This window comes from Fulmarus glacialis, unplaced genomic scaffold (assembly GCF_000690835.1).
Source record: "Fulmarus glacialis isolate BGI_N327 unplaced genomic scaffold, ASM69083v1 scaffold44724, whole genome shotgun sequence".
NCBI lineage: Eukaryota > Metazoa > Chordata > Aves > Procellariiformes > Procellariidae > Fulmarus > Fulmarus glacialis.
In genome coordinates, this window is record NW_009210721.1 from 10,465 (window position 1) to 25,102 (window position 14,638).

Consider the following 14,638-nt stretch of genomic DNA (forward strand, 5'->3'; position numbering starts at 1 on the left):
AGCACAAGTGACATCATCAGTGGGTGCTCAGTCTTGTAAAATGGGGAGGTTGGGTGCCCTAAATATTTCTTCCTGCTGCTTTGAGATTCAGGAGACAAAGGTATTTGAGCCTTCTAGCACTCAACGCGAGCTGGCATATACAGTGTCTGTCTTTGAAGCAGCATTAGTAGGCATTGGGTAATTTAAAGAAATTTGGCTGTACGGTCTCTCCTCTTGCTACACTTTAAAATGAGCTATGTTTAATTGAAGTTGTATTTAAAAAGGGGGAAACCGACTGCAAAGATTGAGGCAGTCCTACTTAGATCAAGAACAGGCAAGTCTGTCTTACACTACAAAAATAGCAATGTGTTGAGCATGCTATTTGTTTGCACTAATGCAGATTCCATTCAGTCCAGCGAAAGAATAAATCTTTGCTTGAAAAAGCTGTCCTCGAAGTTTGAAATTATACTATAAGTCAAGATTGAAACGGCTCAGTAAAAATGCACAACAGAGTCTGGAAGGTTACTGTCGTTAGACCTAACCTGTGCTGGAAGAGTTTCTGAAATGAATTCTGAAAGAACAGGCAAATCAAACCCAAGGTTATTGCATAAAGTTGACTATTAAAAAGTAGCTGTTCTTACCTGCTTTGCAGGTGCAACAGCTGTTGTGCTGGTTCACAGGTATCACTAGTCCCTAGTTTGCTTTGAAAATCTCAGACTCATTAAGCCAGCATCTTCTCAAGCCTTCCACTATGTTGTTCCACTTGCATTTACAGGCAACCGTGACTCAGTATGGATAACATCTATCACATCACAGGGTGAACAAGCTGGCTCTAACAATTACTGCATTTGTTTGAAGACATCCATTAGGCTTATTAAATCTCCCTTGCTAATATAAAGAGTCTCTAGGCTGGGTAAGATAGAAGTAGAACTCTGTATTAAAGAAGGTTGTTTGTTTTTTTTTTTTTTAAATCTCAAAGCAAATTTACCTGCTAACACTGCTCTGAATTAAAAAAATAATACAAGGCTAGAGATACGAAATGTCTCCACAAAGCACAGGGAAGTTACAGTATTCTTATTCAGAATCTTACACCGAAACCTCCACTGTCCTTTGCAATTGTCCTTTTGTACAGTGAACAAACTAACAACATAGATGTCCAAGGTTTCAAGTTCTTGATCTTGGTCCAAGTTTATATTGGGGGATTACTTTTAGCAGTTTATTTTCTTATATATTCTCTATTGAGGAGCTACATGGTCTCACCCATCCTGCAGGTAAGAGCAACTAAAACTCCATAGTATCATCTAAAAATGCAACTGCAAAATGATATTCATGTAGAGTTTGATAATAGCACCCTCTCGTTGCCCACAATTTTGAGTGTCTGCTACGTATTAGCAAAGATTAAATTTACTGCTCAGATTACAAAAGCCTTATTTACCTCAAGTATAACATCCCTAAGGGCTCCTGTTGGCACCCTGCCTTGGGGCACAGGCTAGTTACAGAATTCTAAACTCTCTATGCACATACAAATGAATTCCATCAGGTACCAGCAATTTGTTGTTTCAGAAAAAGTAGTAATATCTGTACTGGTATGCACATTAAATGAGAGAGATGATTGAAATGCACTGAGAAGCATAGCTGCCAAAATATGTTTTAAGTTTTCCTATATTTATTCCTGCCCTTACCCCCATTTTATTGCATTTAATAGTTGGGAAACTGAGCAGGTTAATAGGCCTTGAACAGAAAGTTTTGTCTTTATTCATAGAAAAGCTCCAGCACAGGAACTAATTGATAAAGAAATGGACTAAAAAACCAAAATTATATACAAGTCTGGGTTGTCTACAGCTAGCTACCAGAAGAATTAGGTTGTGAGTTCCCCAAGCAATGGGAGGGGCTGCTGTTGGTCAAAAAACTTTCTTAAAGAAAGATCTGCCAGAGAAATGAGAATCTGAGATTAACGTCAGGAAGGTATCTTTTCTCAAAGCTTTGGAAGGGAAAAAACCCGCAACTCTCTCCTCTTACATTCATTAAATGAGGATGGATGATCAGTGGTTTCAAGATAATCTTCAACAGGTGGGGCCAACAGACCCGATCAGAAATCATTTGAGACAGATTGAAACAGGGATTCAAAGCAAAAGACTCTTACCATATGCCTTTTTCTGTCATCTTCCATTTGCAGCTGATGAAGATTCAAGATTAAATCTGGAGCGGTTGGGCAGCCTAGGAAGCACTTCCCTGCTTCAGTTTCTGCCAGAGCTCTTGGGCACACTGACAGAAGACAACAAAGCAGGTGAGGATTTACCACAGCAATTTATGGGACAGCGCCCATGGTCTGCATGTCCACCTTCCACAGATACTGTGCCCTGACTCCTGGGTATTTACTGAAATACAACATTCTGTGTGGGCAACAGACAACTGTCATTTAGTTAACTGAGACCTTGGGGAAACCTGCTGAGCAGCCATGCTTGCAGCTCAATACTAGCTGGAAAAGTCTCCAAATTAGTTTAGCAAAACCTCCATATAGCAAAACCTCCATAAAGTAAAACCAAGGCAAGACAAAAATTGGCCTAGAAGGAGCTAGCAGACAAAACAAAGTAGCACAGTCTCTTAAAAAACATCAATACTTGCAGAAAGTGTAGAATCAGTAGCAATAGATGGTTTGAGAGGCAACAGACATAACAGATGCTGGTTGAAGAAGACAGTACAGCTTGCATCTTCAGAGTCCCAGGTCCTGCTGGAACTGTGTGCTACAAGAACAACTGTCCATGCTGTAGCAAAAAGTTTTTCTGTCTGGTTCTCTGAACATTCCAGTTCAAGACTTCTGCTGGCTATAGCATTATGGCACACAAGAATGACTCGTGAAGGTTCACAATTTCTAATGGTAAAACATTTCATTGTGTCTCCCCTCTACCAGGTCTTAGCCCCAGCAGCTATGACCCAAGCGAAAATATCAAAGAGGTAAGTAAATGACCATCTGTCACTGAAACAAGAAAAATAAGACTCCACATTTTAAACGACACGGAATTGTTACCGAGACATCATTTAATATCCACAGACTTCATAAACAGTACAGACTAACGTATGCCACAGTGTTCTTGAAGATGGAATCACTTAGCAGTTAGTTAAGCAGGAGAGAAAAAAATAAAATAAAATAAAATAAAAATAAAAAAGAAAAAAGAGCGAGTAATCCAGAGTATTTCATTCTAAAGCCCCCACTTTTCTCCCCAGAAAAACAGCTTTCTAAAATAAAGGCCAATTTCCAGCTTCACCAGGCCAGGCTAGTACATTAACCAGTATTAGCTGCATGTCATTTTTTTTCCCCCACTAGAACATAGGCTACACAGTATTTTCAGATTTGTTATGAACTATTAGGTAAATGGAGAACATCATTCCTGTTCACTTGTCTGCTGAATTAAATATAAAAACAGAAGACAGGGACTAGTTTTAGTGCATCATCTAAATCAGAGGGCACACTGGGCAACCGCCTCGCCTTCCCCCAGTCAGAACACAGGGCTGGGTAACCAGCTGGGGCAGTGAAGAGCATACTTTCCCACTGGGAACATTTACCATCCAACAGTAACCTCTCTAATGCTGTTTGACTTCAGACTTTCTATGGAAATCATCCTCGAATTGCTTTGCTGGGCCGCTTCTTGACCAAGGACAGGAAACAGTACAAGAAACGTGGGAATCTTTCTGAGTGCTTCTGGAAATACTGCGTGTAAACAGGCGAAGAAACTCTCCCTTTGGTTGGTTGCATAATTTATACAGATGTCTGAAAACATGTATATAGATTTGCTTGATTTAAAATGAGAATGAAGAAACATGAAGACAGCTCCTAACTTTAGACTTTATGCTACCTGGAAATTAATAAATTCTTGATGTTTTGCAATTACGCTGTGAGCAGTGTAGTATTTTCTTTGAGTTCAGCACAACAGGAAGAAAGTGATGGGACAGAGAGATAAATATAGCATGTGATGAGAACTCAGGCAGGGGAAGGAAGATTCCCATAGGGTCCTGTGAAACCTCCCAGAAGAGTGATGCCTCAACTGCATCCAAGTCCAGAGGCAAGACTTTCTCCTTTGTCACTTGACATAGATTGGGGTGCCAGGAAGAAAGGGTCATTGCTGCATTCCCTGATGATGCTGAGCTGGTGAGGGATTGCAGTTTAACAGTGCCCAGTCCCCTCCTGCCATCCCCAAGGCACCACAAAAACAATCACACGTGTCAGGATCAAGAATCTGCTCCCACTTCTGCTGGAGAGAGGTAACTGTTTCTCTTGGTCACTCATAAAGAGAGACCCACAAATCTATTTCTTTGCAGCACCTTGCCTAGTCCCCAGCTGCCCATGACAACAGGGTTGCCTGTGCATAGCACAGGCTTTAAGAATTGTGTCTGATTATCACCAAGCACAGCATGGAAGGTAAACATTATGGTTGTCCATGTCAAGGCTTTACACACAGATTGCGGACAGTGGAGGCAGACAGGGATGACATGACTTAAAAGATTCTATGACTGTGACCTGCACTTATGTGGCTGCACACACAAATGCAGGAAGGTGATATATGGGCATAGGTCACAAGTGTTACTAGGGCAAGCCACCTCCTGCCTGGGCACTCAAGGGCAGTGAGATTCATTCCCCTGAGCCACCACACGGTTTTTATAATGTTGCTGTATCTTGGCATCTAAAGTAAATGAGGGAGAAGACAAAAGAGCTGCTGCAAAAGGGTTCTAGTCTGACTCCTTTGTATGTGGAGTACCAGCATACTTTCTCAATCCCAGATACTTCCTGATAATATCTGCAATGAATAGAGCTAAAGAGTCAGGAATTGTCTCTGGGGGATGGCAATCTTGATAATACGCACAAACAGTCTGAACTGTGAAGCCATACCTTGTTCAATCCATACTTTGCATAAACCTCATGCTAATCAAGGCTCACAGAAAGCTTGAAGTAAACTTCACCTAACAGTGATACACATGCTACATTGATCTCAATAATATACATCATAGATCTCTGACTGTGCTGTTTAAACAAGGCCTACAGGCTTGATACAGCTTGTTCACATAAATTGTAAGACAGATGAAGCCAGCTGTAACAAAGAAAAATGTCCTTACAAATGCAGAGCAGCTGGATGCGCTGTGCAGCTATTTGAAATCTTCTGAACATTCACCCTTCTCTTACACAATGGAGCAATTCAGTGCCTGTCTGGAAATTACTCCTTTCCTGCCACCTCATCAATCAGTAAGAACTTGTAAGAAAAGACTTCAAATTTATCTAAATGAATAACCATGTAAGATTTATTTCATAGTCAGGGAAAGGTGTAGAGCCTACAAAGACTGGGGGCTGCGGGGGGGGACCTGTTCAATCCCACTTCAAAAATTGCAAACATAAAGCAAAATAAATAAACCCACAATGAATAATTAAAAAAAAATATTACAAGTATTAAAAAGTTCACTAGCCATCTACATAAGAGAATAAAGGAATGAAGAGAGCTGTCAGGTGCTGAGGATGGAGTCAGGACAAGGTAACTGAGCTATAAACCCTCAAACTGTTTCAGCATTCAATACTGCAAAAATACTTGCTAGCAGCCATAGCATCTAAAGAAGCAATACTCGACCAACTTGTTGTGTTCAAGCTAGGCCAGAGCACAGCAGTGGGGGCTGGGGGGGAATTCAGCTAATTCTAATATAGCAGAATTTCAGCAGAGCCTGAAACTTCCAGTCATTCACAGTCCTCCCCTCTGGTGGGAAGGAGTTCAGACTGCATCTTTGGACATGACCAGTAGTTCTCAAAAAGCCGACCGTTCGAGACCCTGTTGCACACCCAACTGCCTCCTTCCTGAAGGAAATGGTCGTGGCAGATGCCAGATAAACTCAGTTCCCGGGCCCAAGACCGGAGAGCCCGGCCAGTTCGCAACAGAGGAGGGCAAACTCCGCTTCTCCCCCATCCTGCTATAACCTATAGCTCCTGCCAGCTTTCAGCTCTGAGCTTTTCCTCTCTTCTGCAGGCCAGAGACGAGGCAGCTGGAGCTCTCACAGAAAACTAGAGATTGTAGGAAGAGCTCTGGAGGCCAGGCTGATCATCTTTCCACCGGACAGGGCAGAGCTCTCGGAGCAGGAAGAAAGGTGCAACTGTAGCTGGGGAAGTGAGCCGCAAGAGTCCTCTCTTAGCCAGCCTGAGCCTGGCTGTAATGGTTCCAGGCAGCAAACTGGAGCATCAAACGGGAGCCAAGCTGGCAGACGCCTGTTTGAGCTGCACAGTAGCAGCATGCAATATATATCCTGAAAGTTAATACAACTGTGGAGCAAGCCTCCTACAGAAAAGCTATGGTCCCATTAGTTTTGTGATCGGGGTGAGTAAGATTCACAGATCCAATACTTAAGTCTCACCACCTGCCAAAAATACAGAAGTACATCACTGAGCTCACCTTTGACATCCACGCAGAGGTGAAAGCTACAGGTTTTTAACCGCAAGAACTGCAGCTGACAGGAGGATGACTGCCATTGACAGTAATGTAGCTAGACTGACATTGCCTAGATCTCTGAATAAAAACATAGCACCACCTTGAACTTTTTCATTTCACAAGTCTATTCACTTCTCCTCATAATTTTTGGACCAAAAATACCTAGATAATTTGGTTTACATTTGTAAGTATGTTTAAAATGACCAAATCACCCTTTTAAAAATTAATAAACTGTCAGCAAAAATATATCCAATGTTACCTTCAAGATGCCTATATTTCAAGGAACTGCATCACTTACCTTGCCAGAAGCACCTTCAGTTACATACTTAGAATCTAAGATTACTTCTTTCTATTCCAATTTTAATAAGATGCTACATCTTTTGTTTGGTACCTTGTACTCCCTGCAGTGACTTTGCCTTTCTCCTGCAGGCTTCTTTAAGCACTGTCAACCACACTTCTCTCTAAAGTCCATTAAAGCAGAAAAAGATGAGCAAATTGTTTCTCTGCAATTAGTTAAGAACTTTATTGCTCTATGAGACATGCCTGTGAATTAAACCTATGAATTGTTTCTTTGTACTTCCTCTAGAACACAAATTTTAGCATGGTGGGGCCAAAGTGCGGCCAGGGTGTTTACTATTTACCTTTTCTAACAAAATCAGCACAGACAAGAAGCTTTAAATCCTGCATGCCAAACCCCGACAGCTTACACATCCAAATATAATCCTTTACATTCAAAAGGTACTTGCCCTTCTTTGTGGGATGCAATTAGAAAGGACATAACATGTCCTGAAGTGGGCAAGGTAGACTGAGATAAAAAAACCCCCACAAATCCCCCACAAAACAGGATGAATGGCCACTACATCACCATTTTCACCGTACCCACAACCTCAACACCTATGTACAATCAGAAAAATGTAATGCGTATTTTCTTAAAAGTCTATTTTCTAGAAATTACCAAACAACAAAAGTAAACACACACTTGAAACAGTTCTTTGCAGCATATTTTTCAGTTTTATTTATAAAAACAGAAGCTCCCTTAAAGTGTACAGTTAAAATCACAACTGTAAATTAAACAACAGCTGAATATTATTTCAATAAAATATTCCTATCAACTGATGTAAAAATTAATTCGATTGTGATTCAAAACTCAATTCAGCTGGAAGATAAACTTACCAATACTCATTCAGCAAATATTTATCACATACTGTAAAAATACACTGGGGTCCCTCCTGTTCATAGCAATGCTATGAAAATATTCGTGCATCAACTCGTCTTTTAAAAACATAATTCTGTATTTATGAATACAACAAAAAAAAATTGCCAGCAAAATCCACCAAGGGTTTCCAAACTGCTGACGCCCCCACAGGGGGTAGTAACTGCATCATTACTGTACTTGTGTGTTTTTCCTTTGATCACCAGAAAAGTGATCTTCCAAGCAGCTCTAAACTGTCTGCAACATTTTAATTACGCCAGGCAAACCAAAGTCACATAAACAAAATAGCATGTACAAATCTGGCTGCAATATTCACTCCACTGGTCTTTCAGATCAGAACTGGATGTCACTTCAATTACTCCAGCAAACTACAAAGACTGCAAGATTAATATAAGCTGAAGTAAAAACTACCAGTTCCTGAAAACTTATGGAAATGAGGTCCTTCCCAAAAGGCTTTATAAGGCATTTGATTGCAAGATGTTGTGGTTCTAGGGGGGTAAAGAGTAGCTTGGAAAACTGTTTTCTGTCCTAAATCTGGTTTTGCAGCCAAGACTGTTTGCGATTTTGGGCAAATAATTTAGTTTCATTGTCACACATGGCACTGATTCACCTCTTCATTCCTTTTATATTCTTTTCCTATATGATATTTTTTTCCGTAACCCAGGACTAGTGTAGCTCCAGGCAAGAAATTTTGCACCTAAGATTTAGCCAGGATTACAAACTTTGAATTCAAACTCCTAGGCACATGCACCTTCATTATGTATGGTCATAGGGTATGGTGTTCACAGCACTACAAAAACTGTCTAGGATTTCTGTTGCTATATGATCCTACTGGGCACAAATTCATAGTAGTAGGTGGTACAAGAAGGGTTAACATCTCCAAACAAGAAACACATCTAATATGATCAAGTTTCTACATACAGGTCAGAATCTTGACCGCTTGTAGCAAAGACACCACAGGATACAGTGAGTGAAGATCCCCAAATTATACTCCTGGATTTGGTGTGAACTGGGGGTATGCATCTGTGCAAGTCCTTTGTGTCTCTGCCTCTTTTTACACAACTGGGATAATGATAGTCATCTTTTTGACATGTCTCCAGACCTATGGATGAAAAGCATTATTCAAGTGTTAGGTACATATTACTGTTCTCCTAAACTAAGTGCCACTGTTTTATAAAATGGATGACATGTATGCCTGCTAAGACATTGCAAACTACCTCATTTTCATACTCAGGAAATAAACAGTGGAAATAATGTACAGCAAAAGAGTTGATTATCTAAACCTTCCTTCTGGTTTACGCTTTTAAAATATTTTGAAGGAGATGGCTGTCCTTACCTGGAGTATTCAAATTAATCTATTCCACTAAGTCTCAAAATACACTAAAGCAGTCATTTTAATTTAAGCACAGCTAACTAGAATGCATTCTAGTGCATCAGTCTAATTTGACAGTTAAGTTAGTTAAGAAGTTCCCCAATTAAGAAAAGAACCTATACACAAAGCATCTTATTACGTGTTTTAGAGCAAATATTTTAGGCAGTGTGGTTATAAAGCAGAATATCGTATTTGGAAAGTGCTGGAAAAAGACTAGGACAGGTATAAGGTATTGCCCACATTTTCCTACTTTAGTACATAACTTGCTATATGTAAACACTTATTGAAGTCTCTTATTTTAAGAAGTGTTTAAAGTTCAAACACAAGAAGTACTGAGGATGTGTGGACCTTTGTTGATTTACAACACTTAAGAAAAAACAAGTTCAAACTGAAAAAACTTGAAGACAAATAAAGAAATGCAGCTTAAGAATAAATAGAAAGCAATAGGTATAAATAGAGCAGGCAATCACACTGAAAAAAAAAACAACCAAGCCTCACAACACTGCCTGAGTCAAATTAGCCTTGAAAACTTAAAATTCTGTAAAAATAACTTTCCTTGAAATAAGCTTTAATGACAATGATTGTCACTGAATTGATTTTAAAAAGTAACAAACACCTTTAGATAAATATATTTTTCCTTCAATGATCTGCAGATTACAGTATTTTTAACTTATTCAACAACTTGAAGCTTACTACTAAATGAAACTGAAAAAGTGAAAATCCTTCACATAGCAGAAAAGGAAGAGTTACACAGAACAAAAGGGTGAATAACGTGTTAGATTTCTCAACAAAGAGTTTTAGAATGTAAGGTGATTAATAACACCACAAGGAAAATCTGATTACATCCAGCTTTTGATAAACAAAGGGGAAATCAGACAAAATTTGCTAGATTTTAATGAAGCGTGACCTGTTTGAAGAGCACTTTGAGACATTCAGCTTTAAGCTAGAAGTATTAACATGAGAACAAGTCCTTTTACATACTGAAGGAGAAAGTGGTTACCACTTTCTGAACAACAAACTCACACAACACACAAACTCATTTTTCATCCATGGATTTCAACAGCCAGAGACTCCATTATAAAGAAAGATGTTAAGACATGTACAGGAAGTCAACAGTGATAAGAAGTAATGAGTATGTGGTCTGATGTTCCAGTTTGGCTCCATGACGTGTGACTTTTCAAGAAAGCAGAAGAAATGAACCTCAATCTCTTTTTCTTTTTGTTTTTGGCATCATCACAACAAAAACAAAACAGGGAAATGGCTCAAAACTTCCTATTTGCAGTGTCTGGATTCAACTCATCTGACTAATACAACAACAAAAAAATTAAGATACAAATTCACCTTCCAGAGCACTAGCAACATAAAAGATTGTGTTTAGCTACTTGAATTGATAACTAAGCCATAGCGCCTTGTCAAAGAAGACAGAAGTGTCTTTTATTAAAAAGCAGATTCTGTATAAGGAAGTAACTCCTGAATTGTTACTTCTATTTTTTTGATTGCTATTTATAATTTAATCTCTAACGGATTTGCAAACCAGTTACCCTCAATTAATATTAAACACCTACCTTGTGAAACACAGCTGTAAAAGCAAAAGCTATAAAACAACTTTGTTCCAAAACATTTATCAGGAAAAACATAGGGAACAGCTTTGCTTCTTTCCAGTTTATTTTTTTTGATGGGCACAAGCTGGCGAAAGGCATTTTGATGCAGAATAACTTGGCCAGTTTTCAGCTGCTCATTAAAAAGCCTATTGGATTCTCAAACCAGCTACAGTAATTTTAGACCCTCAGAGTATTAAGATCTTCAGTTTAGAGAGCACTCTGTTTAGCTTGGTTTCAATGCTGGTTTCAACACATCTACCTTACTTGGAGAGGAAACATGGTCCGACCTGTTAGGTTCATCACCGGAGGTTCTTAATCACTGCATGTTTTCAGACTCTTACTTGCCAAGTTCAAACAAACAAACAAAAAACCCCCAAACCAAAAAACCTTTGTATTTTGCTCATCATTGAGCAATCAAAAGTTAGAAACATAACCCGTTCTGCGTCAAGTCTGTGAGATCAGGAAGGGAAACAGCCTCCCAGTGAAAGATTGTCTTCAAAGTGATGCCAGGAGTGGAGGGATTAATGGAGGAAGATTTAGTTTCACATGTACAACTGCTTGTGTTGGGAAGAGATAGCCAGACAGATTCACCCCTAGTATGTAGCAAAGCCAGAGGAAGAGAATGGGAATTACACCAAGCAGGTTTACTGACACAAGTGCTGACGTCTTCAGCGTTGCAGGAGGGGAGGCGATTTTCCCTTGTTTTCCATATTGTCATCAGCCATTGCAGCCTCACAACTCGCTTTGCTGATGTCACATGTGACACAGCCCTTTAAAAAGGAACAAGAACATAGTAATTTAAATTCTCCTTTTTGTGAGTATATTTCAAAGAGTGAAATCCTGATAGCATGATATGTTGCAGTCTCTTGAAACCTCTCACCAATGGGCTGAAATCTCTTTAAAACAGAGATACAGATATCTTATTTTCAGAAGCAGGTACTTGCACCTCCAACTTATCTTGTCTCAGAAATGAATTCTTTGGTTAGTAGAACATACAGTTTTAGCTTTGAGATAAAAAGGCATGTGACTTCCTTGAATTTGAAGGCTTTATCTTTCAGCTTTATAAGCAAGCTATTCATTAAGGATTTGGACTGCAGACTGAACAGCAACAATACCAACCAACAAAAAAAGGCTGAAACACCTGAGTGTATTGACAGACCAGATTTTTCTTGTTCTTGAGAAATGGTACAATACTGAAATAAAGTATTAAAATAGAAATCCTGCATTTCTTTCTACTGTCAGAAGCCTGGCTGCATTTGCAAAATGACAATCTATATTGGAAACATGACCTACTGCTTAGGAACAGTTTTAGCACCTTAGATATCAAATATTTGTATTTGCATACCAATACATCTTATAACATTTGAGATGTAAACATTCAACAGAATTTTCTGCAAGACCACCGGATATCATTTTGCTATCTGAACCAAACATGTGGTCCTAACCACAATAGATTTTTATCAACAAGGTATTAGGAAAACGAAGACTAATTTTCTGGTCTTGTTCCAGAGCCAAGGACATAGGTTTCTCAATTTTTCTGCTCTAAGAATAAATACCACAGCTCAGAATGCCACATTTGAAAATACTAGCACATGGAGCATGCAGTGCTATAACAGACATTAGATTTTCCTGCTGTGTGAGTACATGAATGCAGCCCACTCTGCCTTGAAATTTTCTGTACAACTCATCATTGGAGCTCTAGATCTTTGTGGGACTAGTTCTGCTTTGCTCTTTTCTTCTCCATAGCATCTGGGAGCTCTTTAAACTGATTAAGACATTCTCTAACACATACTAATATAAATCAGAAGTAGTTTATCAGAGCGCCCAAGAGTTATACCAGACAAAATAATCAGACATAAGATACCAAAATTCTTAAAGAACAAATCCACCTACAAAAAGCCAGCTATTTTTGTGTTTCTTACTATATACCTGAACCTCCTCTGTGATTATGGGCATTTTTCAGCTTGCTGAACACACTTGCTCTAATCTTCACTAACATTTCAGTGTTACATGCTATTCAATCATAGCAGCAATCAATTTTATAAGAAAAAGAGCAAAAGACCTAACACCAACAGAAAAAACATCACTAGATATGGACTCCTGTGTGAGAGTGTGACACTTTTACCATTCATCCAACAGTGTGACTGAAGGAACTTTGCTACAGGTGGTTCCTACACAGAATTTGCGCATCTTGCTAAAAAATACAACGGAAAGACCTGTATTTTGGCATTTCTCATCTGGCTAGCATACTGAAGCTCATTTCCTTCTCGTATTTACAAATAATAACCATCAGTGACCCCAGCACTATAAGATCACATTGGTTAGAAATGGCACTGCCTCTGACTAGCCAAGACATGAATAAGCTGCTGATTCCTTCCGCAACTCCTTACTTGGGTGCTGATTTGCAGTGGGACAGTCTGGGTCCGGATCCACGTATGCACCTCTGCAAGCTCCTTCTTTTGCCCATCCGTAAACCAAGGCTGCTGCTTTTGCATGACTGTCAGCTTCTCCAGATCTTCCTTTAAAACTTCCTCTTTAATTCTGCAGGTAACAGACACCTGTGAACACAGCTGTACTAAATGAAGAAAGCAGGCACTGATTATAATCACACTGGGAGAGTCACTTCACCAGTATCTGTGGCTGACATCTGGACAGCATCAGCCATTGAAAAGTATACTTTGTTATACCTTATTTGCTTTGTAAGGCTTCTTTCAACACTGGTCTAACTGTCAGGGCTTTTTTTGTTGTTGTTTTTGTTGGGGTTTTTTTTGGGTGTCTGGTGTAGGGTTTTTTGGTTTTGTTTTATTGTTTTGTGTTTTGTTTCTTTTTTTTAAATGTGGAATCTCATTACAAATTATATATAAGCAAACTGCAAGCAACTTGCAAATAACATGTAAGTATTTTTACCCCTTTATGCATTCAAAGTACAGGACAATAACCAAACCCCTTAACACTTCAGCAAAAAGGTTACATGTTAGCATATTTTAACTGATGGAGAAAATTGGGGGGAAAAAAAATAGACAAAAGGAAGTAACCAGGGCGTAAAATGCACAAACAGTAAATTAATACACCTTCTTGGAGTTTCATTGGTATGTGCACTGTTTCCATGGTCTCATTTTTAATTCTACAGTTCTATGCACAATTCCAAACTACATGTCAGAAATTGTTGATGTTTTCCAACCTGTTAGGCATTTGGTAAGTCATTAGAACTCGCTCAGGTGTGTGATCCATCATCAACCAGGCTGACTCATGTTTGGATTTATGACCTGTCCCTTTTTCTTCTGCTTCTTGATTCTTCTCTTCTTTGGAAGCTTCAGAAGAATCATTACCGGCAAAATACTTGCTGCTTTTGCCACTGCCTGCTGAGAATTACCATGAAAAAAATGAATGCAGATACCTGAGAAATCCTAGTAATTCAGCACAAAAAGTAAAAGAACACCAGTGTATTCTTGCAAGCTAGTTCTGCAATACGAACACAGGTACTCCCAGATGCTTGCTCTAGCAAGTGATTACTGCCTATTGAGAATTCAAAGATAAAGTGCATTCTATTAAGTTACTCAAAATCTCCAAAGCTCTATTTACTCTTCTCAAAATTAATTGGCTCAACTTATTTGCTTCTGTTTCAAGAAGTCCTGCGCTAGGCAGATTTACCTTTACTCAAATAAGATGTAAGCCAGTATCTAATGCAGAGAAAAGTGAACAAAATGAAAGTGTGACTTAGAGGTTAAAGGAATAGCTTCTTAGATTCCCATTCCCAACTACAGTGATTGAAACAAACTTGACTTCCAACACTGAAAGTTGCTGATAAGTAAAGACTACAGATCCTCTTACTGGGATTTCCCATTCCCATTACAGTATCTTGTTATGAATTACCAGCATATTAGCAAGCCATCTAGCACCAAAGCACCAAACATCCAAATCTCGAACTTCCCTACCTGTGCCACAACCAGAAGTCTCATTGGAGCCAGAGCCTAAAGAATGAGATAAAGCTGATCCACTGCCTGATGCTGCTGAA

General features: G+C 39.1%; 2 protein-coding genes across 2 annotated transcripts in view; one reads left to right on the forward strand and one right to left on the reverse strand.

Moving 5' to 3' along the window:
• The window catches only part of UTS2 (urotensin 2), a 4,153-nt gene extending 288 nt beyond the window's left edge, over window positions 1–3,865 (forward strand). Inside the window, exons 2-4 of the mRNA XM_009577266.1 lie at window positions 2,156–2,266; window positions 2,891–2,934; window positions 3,582–3,865. Coding sequence (XP_009575561.1) covers window positions 2,156–2,266; window positions 2,891–2,934; window positions 3,582–3,698 — 272 coding nt within the window. The 3' untranslated portion in view covers window positions 3,699–3,865. The remainder of the gene's footprint in view (window positions 1–2,155; window positions 2,267–2,890; window positions 2,935–3,581) is intronic.
• Window positions 3,866–11,158: 7,293 nt separating this feature from the next.
• Window positions 11,159–14,638, reverse strand: part of PER3 (period circadian clock 3) — an 18,696-nt gene continuing 15,216 nt past the window's right edge. Inside the window, exons 17-20 of the mRNA XM_009577267.1 lie at window positions 14,559–14,638; window positions 13,805–13,982; window positions 13,014–13,164; window positions 11,159–11,393 (exon numbers count right to left, since the gene is read on the reverse strand). The exon at window positions 14,559–14,638 is cut by the window's right edge and continues 122 nt beyond it. Of these exons, the coding sequence (XP_009575562.1) occupies window positions 11,292–11,393; window positions 13,014–13,164; window positions 13,805–13,982; window positions 14,559–14,638 (511 nt within the window). The 3' untranslated portion in view covers window positions 11,159–11,291. The remainder of the gene's footprint in view (window positions 11,394–13,013; window positions 13,165–13,804; window positions 13,983–14,558) is intronic.